General features: G+C 38.7%; 1 protein-coding gene across 3 annotated transcripts in view; it reads left to right on the plus strand.

The window, feature by feature from the left end:
• Positions 1-13,593, plus strand: part of SMIM14 (small integral membrane protein 14) — a 58,843-nt gene extending 45,250 nt beyond the window's left edge. For all 3 annotated transcript variants that reach the window (XM_071556615.1, XM_071556614.1, XM_071556616.1), the window contains exons 3-5: positions 3,450-3,498; positions 11,691-11,839; positions 12,274-13,593. In XM_071556615.1, coding sequence (XP_071412716.1) covers positions 3,450-3,498; positions 11,691-11,839; positions 12,274-12,306 — 231 coding nt within the window. In that variant the 3' untranslated portion in view covers positions 12,307-13,593. The remainder of the gene's footprint in view (positions 1-3,449; positions 3,499-11,690; positions 11,840-12,273) is intronic.
• Positions 13,594-17,426: the final 3,833 nt, after the last annotated feature.

A 17,426-nucleotide genomic window follows, 5' to 3' on the forward strand; every position in this document is an offset into this window, starting at 1 on the left:
ACAGAGAATGTAAAAATTCAGATATAAGTCTCCATTTAAATGGAAGAAAATAGTATAAATATTTAGTTTTGTAGCATTTTACACTCTCTTCTTCTTTTGCTGAATATGCCCTGATGTTTCACTCACCTAATTTGTGTGTTGTTAAGGGTCTGTTTTAGAATATATGGAAAAAATGAAAGGCTATTGCTGACTTTAGCACGTCAGATGGAGCAGTCAACTACTAATCTCCATTAAATCACACTTTTGACATTACAAGTATCTCTAAAATATGAATAAAACCAAAATCATCATGAATAGTATTGCCTTTAAGTATGTAAGAGTTAACATACTCAAAGAATTACTTCTCTATTCAAAATGTTCTTATCAGCTCTGTAGCATTCCCAGTCTGAGAAACATTGGGTGTATTCGAATAGTTTTTTTGAGGGTTTTGTTGAGAACAGGTAAAGTCTGGTTCAGCTTTTTACTATGGTTCCACCAACTTTCATCCAAACTCTCCTTCCACATCAGAACAGAAAAATCTGAATACAAAGGACTATTTATTTCCAGTCCCTGGTAATTGCTCTTTTTCAATTAGCTGACTATTGAAATGTCTGAAATGTTGCACATGTGATTTTTTTCCCAACAGTTACTGTGTTCCTTAATGATGTAGTTATGAATAGAGAGCTAATTGGTAAAAGAAACATTCTTTCAGCAAAAGGCATTACCCTTCCTAGCCAGTCAACTTATCTAAGCGTTTCATACACATACCAGGATTGTTTATCTTTTGACTAATTTGTATTGAATTACAGAGTTAGGAACTCATTGACTTGACTGAATATCCTAATTACAGTGGCTGGAACTGAAATGGTGGATTCTACACCCTCTGTCTCATTTCTCATGAACTGTTTGTTCATAATGGATCATTTGCAGCAGCTGCCCAGGGCACACCTGACACCACAGGCTACAAGTGGATGTTAAAGACCACTGTGAGAGAGGGGAGTGTCCCTGTCTTCACACCAATGACTCAGCTGTGATAACTCCCCTCCGGGGAGGCATCAGCACCTTCACACCCAGCCTAAGGGGTCATGTCTGCTAATGGGTCATCAAAGATTCCAAAAATATCCCAGAGTTAAATCAGCCACTGTGAAACTCCCCACCCTGGGGGAGGTACTGGGCATTCCCACCTGAACCTGAGCATACATAATCTTGGGGTTTTGGGACTTCTGGTACCACTCGTTGGATCCAGAGGAGGAGCAAAACCTCAGCAGGACTGTGACTGTCACTCTTGACAAGACTGTGACCATCATCCTCACCAGCAGGTTTTCCTTTCCTTTTACTTTGGACTCTGGGGGACCACGTGGTGCTCAGCACAGGGGCTAATGAACACCATTCTGTTCATGTCCCAGGGTGCTGGGTTATGCATCTGGCTTTTGTGGGTTAAAACCAAATTTTCTCGGTATCATTGTATTGAAATCTTTTTAGTAAATTGTGACTCTGTCTTTGTAATCTCTTTTTGAGTTGGGTACATTTCTCCCACTGGTTTATCTTTAAACCAGCACAGTGAATTGAGAAAAACCTGGGTTTGGTGCTGCTCATTTTGCATCAACTGTTGTGTTTCATTCCAAGAGGACAATATGTAGCCTGTTAAAACCAGATTTCTTACACGGGTCCCTGGCTCACAGAGCTGTCCTAGAGCTTTACAGAAGTTGTATTTGGAATGTACTGAGAATGGGATATAACTGGTACTGTAGGCAGAGCAGTACAAGGTGGTGTTTCATATCTGTGCCATCCTGGGGACAGAGGGATAATGAGAAGTTTTATACTTGTACAGCATTTCTGATCACACATCTATTGCTTGTTTTTATTCTGATTATCATTCTGTGTTGAATACCTGTAAACTGTGTTCTAAGGAGAGATTATAAATTAAGACCCCTCCAGAATGAAACACACAAACAGAAGATAACTATGTTGCTGATCTCTTTAAAACACGGGTATAGCAATATCCAGTTCCCCCAGTTCACAAATCTTTCAGCGTCAAATATTCCAAACTGGTACTATTGCTAATGTAAAACCTTCCCTTTGAAAGTTACTTCCAAAGTTTTAAAATAAAATGAGTTTTTACTTTTATATAAGAAGGGCAGGAAATACGCAGAGTTTGATAGGGTTTTTTTCCTTTAATAAGGATAGTAGAAGTATTTTGTTTGAATTTCCCCTGCTGTCGTTTTTAAATAGAGAAATAACTGAAAGGTTAAATCCAGTCTTCCCAGTTCCTTGCTAAGGGACTACTTTATCCTCTCAGTAAATTTGCTAGTAGATCTTCATATATTAATGAAAGAATGACTGTGATCAATCTCGAATTACATTTTTTTTCTTTCTTAAATGTGTCAGTCATTTGAAAATCATTATGATAAAAGAAGGAGCTTAGACTTTTCCAAATGTTTTCTTTGGTTCTTTGTCTGTTTTCTTGATGTGCTTTGCATAACATGACTGTGTACAGTACGTCAGTTATGCTAATACAAAGGGAAATTAGTTTTGTGGAAGTTATTAATGTAGTTCTTCTATAAAGAGCATCATCATCTCTTTAATATTGATATATTTACACTGATAATAAACAGATTAGCCTGTTGTGACAAAAAGTGTTGGAATTTGTGACACTGCTATGTCATAAAACCTGTCAAAAAGCAAATGTCAGCTTCTAACCAAGGCATTGTGACAATTCTGTACTTCTTAAAGGTTTTATCAATAATCCCTGTGGTTTTCCTAAGAAGAGAATAGAATCTATTTCTAAAATAGTTACACTGATTTGCAGGTTAGCCAGTGTTGACTTTTCATGCAGATGACAAGCTTACCTAGTCTGTAAGTGTAAATAGTCATTGCAGTCACTAAAAGCATTTTAATTTTTACCCATCAGTAAAGAGAAAAAACAGTAAAATACATATTAAAACCTACTTAAAAAAATCTCTTAGAGAGGAAAAGAATAGTAAGTACGAAGTTTAAATATGAAATTTTAATTCAGTTTACCTGTGCATAACTATTATCATAGTCTGATTGTTTATTGTGATGTAATCACACAGGGCATTTGAATGTTACTTCATCGAGATAATAGTAGTAACACCTGTCCATTATAAATCCCAAAATATGTATGGAGAGTATATCTGTATATGATAGTGTCTGTATCACTGCAGTTTTTTTGACTTGAATTTTGAAAGGTGTTCAGTGGCTGAACCCTGTATGGAAGCAATAACATTGTAGTCAGGTGATGTAAAGATATTATGTAAATAGTGTTCAGAAACTTTCTCCATACCTAGGATTCTTCACATACCATAAGCGAAATGTGATCCAATAAAGGATCAGTTAAAATCTTCCTTATTTTGAATTTGTGCTCTGACATTGTACTAAAAATTGTTATTTTGGAAAAGCTGACCAAGACTCATTGCTAAGTGTCATGTGTTTCTTTTTCTCTGTTTCAGCTGAGACAGTCCCAGTCATACTGCACAGACACAGAATGCCTTCAGGAATGTGAGTAACTGTTCAGATCAGGTGCACACAAGTAAAATAAACAGCAGTAATTAAATTACAGTCTGACAGGTCTCTAAAATGCAGCAGTTGATTTAATGTTATATGAACATATTACATTAAAACACATACTATAGTAATAAAATTCATATGTTGGGAAGGTAATATCTGAGAATCTGTAATGCAAATGGACATTTGTGTGCTGGAAGTATTGTGTGGAAGCAGTATAGGTGAGAAGCCTGGAGGTGTCCATAGACCAACAGACCATTAATCAGGCCCCAAGCATTACTGAATCTTACCTTTAGCCTCCAAATGGGAGGATTTTGGGGAGTGATAGGGGAAAACTTGGAGGAGGCTTTATTTGTCCTCCTTAGAGTCACAGCAGCCTAACCAGCAAAGACGAGATGGTGAGCACAGACACCCCCACATTACAGGTGTGCTCGGCTGGGGCTGGGTGACTTCTGTCAGTACTGTCAACCCTCTACTCCTCTGTCTCCTCTGACTCATAAGCTGACATACACCGTGACTGCATTTCTCTTGACTTGGTGGTGCTGTAGTTAATGAAGCAGAGGACTGATGTGTACACTCCTTGGAATTTGCTGCAAAATACATCAAAAAACCTTTCCCAAACGGTGAGCATGACCAGGACAGTCAAACATTACCAGCATCTGCAGTGAGGCATAGCTATGCAGAGGTTATGCAGTAATGAAAGCTGGCCCTGAGGCACTGTGTTTACACTTTTCATGATCTAAAGAGAACATTGCCAAATGCTTATAAATGAAAATGAAGTGGATCTGTTTTTCCTAAATTGCTTTACCAATTGAGCATATGAACTCGCCCAATTAGCTTGCATCAGGACTGCTGCAATGCTTAGAGGGAGCAGCAAGCACCTGAGCAGGGTTCCTGGAAGCAAAAGCTACTGGTGCCAGTGTCTTCTACAGATCTAGGAGCAGTGCAGGCAGAGTTTCCAGGATGCTGGGGAGAAGAGAGCATACCTTCATTCACTCTTACATTCCTCCCTCTTCACTCCCCTGTGAAACCTGTTCAGAGATAGGCATCTAGCTCGGACTTGCTCTGTGCCCTCCAGTGTGAAACAGTCACAGATTCATTGCCATGCTGGGCTGAAGGGAGAAAACTGTGAGCCATCCCACGTAAAACCTGGAAAAAAGAGTGTGGCACAGGTGCTGTAGAGTGCTGCTGGCTTAGTCCTTACGGGCTTTCCAGGTTATGCAGTCTGACTTCCAGCACCCTTCCTTTCCAAATGCACCTGTCTAAAGGCAGACTTTTTAGTCTTCCACACCTTAGACTTCTATGTCTTTTTTTTTGTTTGTTTTTAATTACAGACATGTAGGAGAGGGAAAGGGGCAGAAGAGGAGAGACAAGTAATTTCTGTATTGGAAGTAGGCACAGACAGGCTGTGCAGCTTTCTGAGCTTTTGTTGTCAGTCAAAACCAAGCAGTGGTAGGTAGGTCATCCTCACTCAAGCTTTGGGAGTCTTGGGTCATCAATATTTATGAAGCTCTTAGACTAAAATCTGTATAAATGAGTAAGTTCTGATATGTGTAGGCACAAAGCTTGTGGGATAGCTTTCATGTTACCAAGCTGTAGTACAGTGGAGATTTGAATAGTTTGTGACAAATTGCTTTCCATCCTGAAAGAGATCCTTGCAATGACTGTCTGTGCAGATGCAAGCAATTTGGCAGCAATTGTTCCAAACCAGTGGTTTGTTTCAGAAACTAAAGCAAAAATTATAGAGTAAATCCTCTCCTATGTTATTATATTCCCTTAAATTTAGTTCCAGCAAAGGTATTTTTCTGCTGATGCAATGACACTGCCTGCCTGTTTGTAAGATTATTTTATGATGCTTCTGTGATTCTGTGCTTGTGCCAGTCTGTAAGACCCCTGGGAGCCAAAGGCAAAAATAAACAGACTGAGCCTGGAGAAGCTTCTAGAGATGTTTTCAGAGACAGATTAAACCAGTTCTGGGCCAGTATTCTGTCCATTGCTTCATCCTGTTCTGATGAGCTGTACAGTGATGAGCTTATGTTTGATGTGGGTCTCCTCTTCCCCAGGTCCCACAGCTTCATTTCCTGTTACTTACTGACTTTGATTCCTCATTTCAGAACCTCTGGATGAAGGAGCTGTTTCACTCCCACCTGTTTGCTCATTCCCAGGATTTGGTCTTCCTTATGGAAACACAGCTGGGAATGTGGTCATACACAGATTCTTACGTTGCAGGGTTGTGGAATAACTGATGAGATGTATGTGGATTTGTTCTGGGAGACGGCAGGGCTGGGGTTCAGCCAGTCTAACAGCAGCGTCATGTGTTACGCTGTTGCTACCAGCTGGAAGTTCTCAGAAACACCCTCAGCTGAATCTTCCTGAGCATGCTTTGTTTTTGTAGCCCTGGATTTCAGTTCTTTTTTAGATTTTTGGAACCATATCAAAGCAGTAGTACCAGGGCTTCCTCCTTCACATTTTTCTTTTATTTTCTATAAATTCTTATTTACGGTTGTTGGCATCATTATGTTACTGTAGTGACTACCCTGCAGAGACTTTCCTGCCAGGGTCAGGACCAGTGCTTTTGGAAGCATACAGAAAGATGTGACCACCACTTCAACAAGCATTTGAGCTCTCTGATGGCTGTTCTCTGTCAGAGTATCTGCTGTGATGTTACACTGTGTATCAGACTCTGGTGACTGTTCCCTTCATTTCAGTGGCTGCCTTGCAGGAAAAAAAAGGCTGTAAGTTTTGAATAGGCAACACATTTAATATTCTGTTGGGATTGTTTATGCTCAGCAAATCAGAAGATCTTGCAGTTTTCCTTGAAATGAAGAACAAGTGATAATTCTTTTCTGAATTTTGTCTAATGCAAGTGGAGTGTGGAATTTCTCTGACATGTGTGGCAGTTGCAACATCAGCGGTTCATCAAGCTCAGGGAGGATCCCAGCTGGTACTGATCTGCCCTGATGGCTCATGGCCCTTCACAGTCAGCCTTCTGTGTCAAAGGAAATGAGAGGACGCTGCCTGCGTTTTTTTTTATTCTAGCAATTCTCTGATGCTGTGACCTCAGTTTGCCTCATTCATATTTTCAACACTCTTCTCAGTGCTCTGCTAGCTTGTAATGTGGTTAGAGATTACTGTCTCAAATATTGTCTACCCTACTCCCAAATTTCCATGTAATTTAAATACGTAGCTGTGATTCATCTTGAGTTGTACTCATCTAGGAGAGTCACAGCAGCCAACCTAACAGCATGAAATGTCTGCCAACTCTTCCCTCCCTTTTCTGGTAATTCCCTTCTCCCTTCCTCTGTTCAAGTTATTTTTGGCTTTCTTCAGGTTCCTTATCCCTGGGTTTAAGAGTATCAGCTTGCAGGCATTATCTGCTGAAGGTCCCACAGGCTCTTTGTCTTTCCTGATGACTCATATGTAAGATACCTTTCTTCATACCATTTTTTGCCTTTCTTTCTCAGAACAGACAATGCTTAAAACACCATGAAAAGAGGAAGACACAAGTCAGAGAGCATGCTTTTGCATTTCCACATGCAGATGTTAAATGGAGTAAAAAGATCCAAAAGGAGATATTTCTACCATGAGATGGCAGACCAAAAGCACTACATGGAATATACTTTTACAATAAAAGAAATATAATCTCTCCTTTCTTCAGAATACAATCTCACTCTGAAGGAAAAATAGCACTTTAAGAGGAGAACTAAGTTCTCATAAGGAGTATTTAACACAGGTACTTACTATGTTTTAAGATTGTATTCTTGACACTTCAGTTGCACAATCAGGAGTTGGTTGGCCTTTTATATTCAGAAATTATTTTACCAAACTCATAATTTTAATAGCTTTGACTGCCTTCTAGAACATTAAATGAGAACATTAAAAGATTGTTTCCATCTTCCCATCTTTCTCTGAGAGAAGACTCATTTATGTGGCCTAGTCTCTGTTTCTGTAGGAAAAAGCATGTCCAAGAATTGTGGCTCATACCTGGAGCAGCAGGTATATTCACCCTAACTCCCATGGAAGTTAATCCCACAGTCTCAGACCAGCTCCTCATAATGCTTTCTGCTGCACCGAGAAAAAAATCCCAGGAAACCACAAGGGCACAGGCTCTTTCAGAAGTATGTAGCTGTGTAGGTATGCTGGGCCCAGGGAATCAGACACTCTGAAAATAAGACCTTGGGCTGGTTTCAGTGCTGTATGGAAAGGTAGATTACAGACTGTGTTTCACATTACTCAGTGACATGAGAGTATGTGCTGCAACATTCTGTACTACTTGGTGTCTCCTGGGCACTGGAGGTTAATAACCAGATCCATCCATCAAAATGGGTGGTGGCAGGAACACTGATCTCAGAACAGGACAATCTTCTGTCTATCTGGAAATACTAGAAAATACCATCCGTAGGTGCTTGTCCTGGTTTAAAGGTAAACTGGCAGGAGAAATGAACCCAACTCAAGAGAGATTACGAAATCAGAGTTACAATTTACTAAAAAGATTACAATAAATACAGCGATACAGAGGAAAAATTGCTTTATCCCATGACAATGAGACGTATAACCCAGCACCCTGGGACACAAACAGAATGGTGTTCATTAGCTCTTGTTCTGAATGCCACGTAGTTCCCCTGAATCCAGGGAAAGGAAAACCTGCTGGTGAGGATGATGGTCACAGTGTCGCTGAGAGTGGCAGTCACAGTCCTGTTGAGGTTTTGCTCCTCCTCTGGATCTGATGAGTGGTACCAGAAGTCCCAAAACCCCAAGATTATATATGCTTAGGTTCAGGTGGGAATGCCCAGTACTTCCCCCAGGGTGGGGAGTTTCACAGTGGCTGATTTAACTCTGGGATATTTTTGGAATCTTTGATGGCCCATTAGCAGACATGACCCCTTAGGCTGGGTGTGAAGGTGCTGATGCCTGCCCGGAGGGGAGTTATCACAGCTGAGTCATTGGTGTGAAGACAGGGACACTCCCTTCTCTCACAGTGGTCTTTAACATCCACTTGTAGCCTGTGGTGTCAGGTGTGCCCTGGGCAGCTGCTGCAAATGATCCATTATGAACAAACAGTTCATGAGAAATGAGACAGAGGGTGTAGAATCCACCATTTTGGTTACACCCACATAGTGATAAACTGGTCCTGGCGATTGTAACTAGGACAGTGCTCTTGGAGGATAACTTTTTTCTTCAAGGAATCAAAAATTGACTTCTACATTACCTGCAAAAAACCATCAATTATAGTTAAAGGCACTCTGGCTGCGAAACGATTAAAAAAGATTTCTGTTCTGCCCATCAGCATGAATTACATCCTGCTTGGTTTCAGCTTCACTCAAGTGTTCTTTATCCATATGCTGGTCTTATCTGATTGTTTTGTGATCTCAGGGATGGAGGTCTTTATAGCAAAAGATTGTTGTCTTCTAACTGTGCCCAGTATCTGAAACAGCTTCTTGTCTGTTCTCTTGATTTGTGATGCAAAGCTTTGAAAAGTGTGATTCACCCCAGCTGTGTGAAGCTTTGTTATCCTCATTTCCTTAACATATTAAAGAAACAGATTCTGAAATATCTTACATCTTTATTAAAGCACACGGTCATTTGTGACAGATGTGGGTTTAACAGTTGTTGAATAGTGTAAACAGTGTTGTGGCTGTTTCAGTATCTGGCATGCCTTGAGTAGGTAGTACAGGGCCAAGCTGTGTTAGTTCAGCTGTTGTCTTGCTTAACTTAGTTCAGAACATGTTTCAGCACATTTATTTCCATCTAAACCATATTACAATGCAGGCTGGAAGAAATTGTGTCTTGCATGAATGCCTGTGTTCTCCCTCTGTGGTTCCTTCTCTTCCCTTCCCTGACCTGTAGCATCAGCTGACCAAGCATTACCCCAACTTTTGTTTAACCACAGACCCTAAAGGCACCAAGGTTCAGCCAAAATTCCAGAAGGCAGTCCAAGTAGTCCCTCTCTCTCTGCCTTGTATGAGGAATCCTAATGAACAGATGAGCAGAATTTTCTATGTTCTACCAAACACTGGGATTAGCTCAACTGGTTAGAGCCTGGTATTAATAACACCAAGGTTGTGAGTTCAGTCCCTGTAGGGGCCATTCATGTAAGAGTTGGATTTGATGATCCTTATGGGTCCCTTCCAACTGAGAATATTCTGTGAAATCTGTGAAGTTTCTGCTGTGCTATATACACAGGTGTCAAGGCAAGTGCCTAAGGCTTTCTTACTTATTGCTGAAGGTAGTCTCAGAGTGGCTATTAATGTTTTCTGCAAGCCCCAAATTAAAGCAGTTGTTCTTTGCATGCCAAATTATATGCTAGTTTCCTGGACTGCATATATAAAGTTCATCCAGGATTTAAAATACTGATATATTTTATTGATATCAATAATATTCTGCTCAGCAAAACTGGAGGTCTAAACTCTTACCTTTGCAATTCCATATGCTTTCTGAATGAATTAATATGTGAGAGATTCATTTTTACTTACTTTCTGTGCACTATGCCTTCTCCTCATATACAATGTCCTTTATTCACTCAGATCTTTAAAGGAACTGTCACTTGTAATTGTATGTGCTTCTAATCATAAAATTCCCCTACATTGGCAACTTTGAAATGTCTATATTTTGGACACTGCAAAGGCAAGAGCAGTTTCATTTACTCATACATGTTAATGGTAGTGTTTGTGTTGTGAGAAGCATGAACTTCTATAACACGTAAGTTTTTTCCTCTTGGCATTTTTGTGTGCATGTGGTGTCAGTCAAGGACATCAGTCCCACAGCCCCAACTCATGGAACCTTATTCCCAGGACGGCAGTGTGGTGAATGGCATAGCCATGAGCTTCCCAGCAATGCCCCTCTGCTGTGTTAGGAACAAACCATTGCCACAGCAGAGTCTCTGTTAGAAATGACACCCAGTATGATGGTGATGAGAGCGGTTCTGTGGTGTCAGCATTACCCTTCAAGGAAGTTACTCCAGCAGCTCACTGTAAGTTATCTAGCAAATGTTAAATAAGAACAACTTTGAACGAATACTGAATCCAGAGTTGACTCTGTAATGAGACAATCCACATGGGTTGAGACAGCTGAAAGATCTGACAGATAAGAGTATGTCTTATGGCTGTTAAAGTTTTCAACTTCAGTAATAAAATAGAACAACTCTTCTCTTTCTGAAGGTTACTCATTATAGCTCTATATTTATTCCTCTGTATTAATTGATCATCTGGATCATTAATGAAGATACTAGAACTCTATGTACTATGGTAAAGATCCATGTAGGAACCATAGGTAATTAACTATACATTAGTTAATACTTCAGCTGACAACATTAGTTACTGTTTTATTATTTGAAATTATGTCTCGGAGGAGAAAAGTTGTTTTAAAATGCAGGTATTTGCAAGAGTTTGTTGATCCACCCATTTCTAGCCTGAGGGGATTTTCTCACATTTATTTCCATGTGTTGATGGCTTAGGCATTCTGTGTGAAAATCGGGTGTAAAATTCTTATGTTGTGTTCCTGGGCTTCACTTTTTAATGTATCTACAGTGTTTTTTCCCTTTCTGGCCGATACCTTTTTCTTGATGCTGACAGAAATGCCACATGACCTGGATAATCTGTCATGGAGATCTGGCATATTGACACTGACACTCAAACAAACTCTCAAGTAGTCAGCAAATTGATAACCATTAGTTTTATCCCTTCTTGTAGAAGAATTAGCATGTTCTCTGTGTGTGCTTAACAATGGAGTCTAAGCCCTCATCTCTTTAGTCTTATTCTTTTATTTGTTTGAGGCAAAAACAAATACCAACTTACATACGGGGTTTTTCTCCATATCAATATATTTTGCATTAAGTTTGATTTTTGAAAAATCGAGTTTGATTTCTTAAACACAAAGTGTGTATTTGTCATCTCCTGTTCACTGAGAGTAAATATGAACTAAGAAAAATTCATTATAATTGTGAAAACACCAGTGAAATCTTAAAAAATAGATTCTCTTTTCAAATTAATAAGAAATGTGATGAAAGAACAGTGTAACACTAATGAAGAATTACTGTCTGAAAGCAAAAATGAGGGACTAATCAGAAAACTCAATTGAAAAGTATTTCAGGGGGTTTTTTTGAGACTTACATTGCATTTTTGTTTTCATTTGGAGTAAAGAACTGTGCTGTCATTCTGTGATATAATTTGAGTTTTCCCTGTCTATAGTGCCAGGACCAAACTCCTCCAGTGACAGTGGCATCAGCTTTGCCATGATAATGATGGCCTGGGTGGTGATTGCACTTGTTTTGTTCTTACTGAGACCGAATAATCTAAGAGGATCAAACACAGCCGGAAAGCCAACCAGCCAACATCATGTAAGTACATCTTCAAGGGAGATTCTATAATAGTAATTAAAGTCATTTTTCCTTCCATTTTTTCCCTTGGGATGGAGCAGACAGAGGTGACTTAAGTATGGAACGTAATGCCCTCTGAACACTGTCTGTACCTCACTGGAACTGCCTCCTGCCTTCTTATGTGCAAAGGGACAATTGCAGCTTTAAGAAAAGTCAGTAAACAAAATTACAGCATGAAACTGAGAAGGTGATCTTTAGAAAAATCTGTGTCAATGCAGGAAACAGTACAGTGCTTTGATGCGCATTTAAATATTTAAAGAGGCACTGAAAGATCATAAAAGGAAGCACAGTGTAACGCTTCTGAGTTCTTTCATAGCTAAATCTTCTTATGTGAAACACTGTTTCTAATCCTGTACCTGCTTTTTTTCTTTCTTTTCTTCCTTTCTTACCCCAAGGGACAAGAACCACCAGCCCCACCAGTGGACTAGAGCATTCAGTACTGGAGAAGTTCAGCAGCTAAAACCTTGCATGACCAAATGGACGAAGTGACCAGATTACTCCTAAACCCCATTCAATACTGTTTTATTTTCTGATTTATATAGAGCAGAATTATCATTCAGCAGTAATCTTCATGAACTGCTTTTAGCAACTTCAATTTTAAGTTAATTTTTCCTCTGTATGTTATTACAATTCCTAGTAGAGTGTAATTTGAATAATGGTAAGGCATTGCAGGGGTTTTTTGGTTGTTCATAGAATCATAGAATCGATTGGGTTGGAAAAGACCTCCAAGATCATCGAGTCCAACCCTTGGTCCAACTCCAGTCCCTTTACCAGATCATGGCACTCAGCGCCACGTCCAATCTGCGTTTAAAAATCTCTAGGGATGGCGAATCCACCACCTCTCTGGGCAGCCCATTCCAATGCCTGATTACTGTGAACATTCCACTCAGTCTCTTTCTGTTACAGTGATCTTAATTTCTTTTATGTGATTTCTGATATGCATTGAAGGAAAAAGAAAATCCCAGAGCATCTGTAATAATGGAGAGTTACTGACCTTTCTTTAGATTAAGTGATATTTCTTCTCCAGTATGCTTTTGAGAGTTATATTATGGTTGGAACCATTAACTTAGTTATGTCATGAAAAATAGAAATTATGTTATATTTGCCCTGAGTTCAGAGCAACTTTTAGTCTGGTCTTGGGACCACTAACATAGTTTTCAGGGTTGTTGGCAAAAGCACAGATTGTCCACTAGAATTAGTGTGTGTGTGTGTGTATGTGTGTGTGTGTGTGTGTGTGTGTGTGTGTGTGTGTGTGTGTGTGTGTGCGCGCGCACATAAGTGAATGTGACAATTGCCAGTGTCAAAGCTTTGCCCTATATATTTGAAACTTTACACAGAAGGTTATACTACCAAAAAAAAGTTAATTTAGTCTTGTTCATATATATATGTATCTTATTCAGTATGTTGTCAAAAATATGTTCTGAAACAAGATATTTACTTATAGATTTTATGAAAGATAAATTTGATAAGAACTTGGTAGAATTTTCTGTCCTGGTATAGTCTTCTAATAATTGGTACTTTAACAAGTTTTTACCCATGGTGTAATGTATATTGAACAGTATGAAATTATCCCACGAAGTTACCAAGGTTACCAACTTTTGGTACACAACATGTACTGAATTATTCAGGTTTTTTCACCTGTATGTTGTCAGCAATTCTTAACATTTCATCCTTATCTACTAGTTGCAATTGTAGAATAACAACCTTGCAGGTGACTACATATGGCATGTCTTTTCCCTCTAATGTTTGTGTGTATGTGCAGTATGTTTATGTGTGTGTATGTGTGGCTGTGCACACACCTGTGCACATCTCCCATTGTAGCACATGGGAATGACTTTTTTATGTACATTAATTTAAAAACATTTTAAAGATGTACAGAAAAGCAACACTGTATATTTTTCTTGTTCAATTTGATGAGAATAATGTAAAGAACATTTTTATGTTACCAACATGAAGCTTCTTTCCCTAAAGGTCAGTAGAACAGATATATGGGAATTCAAAGCCTTACTCTACAAACCTTTATTCCATCAGCACTTCAGTTTTGGAGCTGAAGGGACTAAATGTTAAAGCGCAAAAAGGTTTGCATTAATGGGCTCTAAGAAAAATCTCACATCAGATCATGGTTGACGGAGACAGGGCTTTCCTCCTCAGGGTAAATGATCAGCCAGCTAAGCCTCCTGGCAAAGGGACAGTGTAGACATGAAGAAAGCTTCTGTAATTCTGTGTAATTGGCCTTTGAATTTCTATGGAATAGTGTGCTCCTGAGCATGGGAGCATGTGTAAAAAATAATTAAAGATTGGGCCAGAGCTTTCTTTGACATCACTGCAGTGCCATGTAAAGTAATGAAACTACAGCAGAGAAGCTGAGAGAATTTGTCCTATTATGTGTAATGGTGTCCAGGCCACAAACACTGTGTAAAGATGCCACTGGGACAAGCACTCTGTGCGTGCTTTTTGCCTTCCACGTACATTTATGTTTGGGATACTGTTTTGAACAGATTAAGTAATACAGCATCAGTATGTTTAACCTGCAAGGAAACCTATATAATCTCCAACACTGACCTTTTCTCCAAGGATTTTTGGCCAGAATTCTTAACTATTGGAGGCATAAAACAAGCTTCCAGTTTATTAAAAAGCCAACTGAAACAGGCTTCTATTCAGACAGAGCACCACTCCTCATCCTGTTGGAAGTTGGTGAGATTTACAGGAGATGCTTCTCACTTGTGAGAATCAGTCTTGCTGTACTTAAATGTCTGTGTATGTATTTACAAAACTCAACATGTGCACCCAGCTCTAAGAGCCTCGGCAAATAAACTTTTTTTCAGAGCAATGTTGTATTTTATCTTTAAAGGAACTGTCTTTGCTTGAAATTCCTCTAAGTAATTGTCCCAGTGATTTTATACATGTATGCTTTCCTCATGTAAATTGCTATTTTAAATTTTTCTATGTAAAAGGAAAGAAATTGGAAATATTTTATTGTAAAATGTTTTACTAAAGAGCCAGGCCACTATCCCACATCAAAATGTATGCCTTTTAGATTCGAATACTCTCTTCAAAATAAAACCTTCAGATCACCACTCTTAATTAAAATGAAAGTAAGTAACGGTAGGACTGCATTTTGCCACTCTTATTTGTGTTAAATAGTGCCTTACTCATCAAGTAGTTGCGCTGAAGTTTGTGGGACTACTCTGAGATAAAGTACTAGTAGCAGCTTTAGTAAGGGTGGCAGAAATCTGGGCTTTAGTGATGTAATTTGCAATGAATTAATTGTATCATGGTTGCAGATGTTTATGGTAAATTTTGAGAAGTGTGGAAGAGATTAGTGGTATGCAAAGCTCCAAGATATGATCAGTTCTGTAATGATGGTTTTAAGCTTGGTTAGTAAAAGATGCAAGTTGTAGCAACTTGGGGAATATGGAGGAAGTTTACCTTAGCTTAGAACTTTGTTAAAACAATAGTATTTTTAGAGTCTGCTTAACACAATTATTATACTCTGAAATGAAAAATCATATGTATTCATGTATTGTCTGCAGGTCACTTAGCCTTGTAATATCCATGATTGAAAAGGAAGAGTGATGATGTCATGTACTTAATGTAAATCGGTGGTTTAAAATATCTGAATTATGCCAAACAAAAAATCATCTGTGCCATTTGCAGTTTCCTAGTAATATATTACTGAGTACTTGGATTGGGATAAAGGGCTTGTACTATGCACTTTTTATTGACTTAACAAAATAAATAGCAATCATTAGTAAACTTTTGTCTTTGTCTTTTAGGTTTGTATAACATGTAGGACTGCACCAACCTATTCATTTCTAATGTAAAGGGAAATCATTTAAAATTAAGTATCAGTAAAATCAGTGTGTTATCTGTGTAAGTTTTAAAACATAAATTTTAACTTTTCTAATGGACACTTGTCCTCTGTATGTATCACAAGCAACTCAAAACAAATTACAGGCAGTTTCCGAGGTTTAAGATATTTTGATGACCAACATGGATGTCTCTGCCTTTTGCTCTTTGAAGTAGTTTTGCAGCCTAGAAAGTTAGAAATAATACAGTAAGAAAAGTGGTGACAGAGGCCAAGTATGCTAATTATGTTACTTCATTTTAGATCAAATCAAACTACTTTGGGATTTGCAGTCTGTTTTCTAGTTGTTGGACCCAGAGCTGCCCTGAGGAAGGAGGATGCTGCAGTGGATCTGAGGCAGCATGTAGGAGCAGGAGAGACCTGCTGCTTCCTCATGGTTCCCTTGGGGCACAGCACTTTTCTTCCTCTGGAAGCAGAGCACAAAATGCTGAGCACAAAATGCCGAGTACCACCTCAGCAGCAACTCGGATCCCTTGTTAGGGATTCCTGTGTTAATCCAAAGAAGAAGAGGAGAATGCCGGGGTAGCATTAGGGTTTAAAATAGTATTATTTAAAATAATAGACAGTTATCCAGAGATAATGGCAATAAAAACCACTAATTCAGAATCAGAAACAAAATCAGAATGTATTTTTAATAACAATAGTAATAATAAAAATTTAGTAACAAATGCTTTAGGCATTTGAGTTGATCTAGAAATGGTAAGATCTTAATCAGAGATCATTAATGTCTGCTTTTCAAGATTTATCCTTTTACTCAAACATGAGGTTATAAATAACCCCTACAACTAAAGGTAAACTTCAAAGTACACTTGTTAAAATGTTTGCCAGGGATGCACATGTCTATTGAGAAAAGTGATGCAGAAAGGAAATTGCCACAAATACAAATTCAGTTTGTTGAATGGATCTGTGCAAAGCCCAGCTGTTCAAGATAACCAGGTAACTGGAGAGGATTACTCTTCCCCAAAGCCTGAAAAAAAAGGTATCCTATCTAGAATGTTTGGGAGAGATACACCAAATCATTGCAGCAAAATACCATTAATTTTAAATGAGTTCTTGCAAAAATGGACAGCTTACATTCTTTTCTCCTTCTACCCTTACTTGTTCAGCACCAGCCAACAGCCTACGGTGCCATTCACTGCCAAGACATGGATCTTGGGGTGGGGGAAGAGGTAGAACATCCCATGCTGAACCACATCCTCACTTGTAAAACAACACAACTCTTACCAGCTTCCCAGGGAGTCACAGAACATCAATTGAAGGTTTGTCTCTTCATATATGAAGAGTAACTGAACATGTTACTTGATCTTGTATCAAAATTATTGCCATCTCCCATAGCAAGCACTTTGTAGTAAAATACAGTAGCTAGAAGGATCTGGCATCCATGTTACCTTTTTGGCATGATTAAAGAGTGTTGATCAAAAGGACTGTGTGAAAAAATGTATTTAATTATCTGACCATGCATACTAATTTACCATATATACCCAGCTTTTTAAGCTTTCACTATTTTGGCTTGTAGGGAAAGTGATACCGTAAAATATTTTATAAAATGTTACTCAAAAATACAGCAGTAACTTGTAATCAGAGATCATGCATAGAAAGGTTTAAAAAACAATCTTCTGCATGTGTGTGTTTTATTATTACATCTTCCAAGCTATAAATGATAAAACACATGAATAATTT

Source organism: Pithys albifrons, chromosome 5 (genome assembly GCF_047495875.1).
Source record: "Pithys albifrons albifrons isolate INPA30051 chromosome 5, PitAlb_v1, whole genome shotgun sequence".
Taxonomy (NCBI): Eukaryota; Metazoa; Chordata; class Aves; order Passeriformes; family Thamnophilidae; genus Pithys; species Pithys albifrons.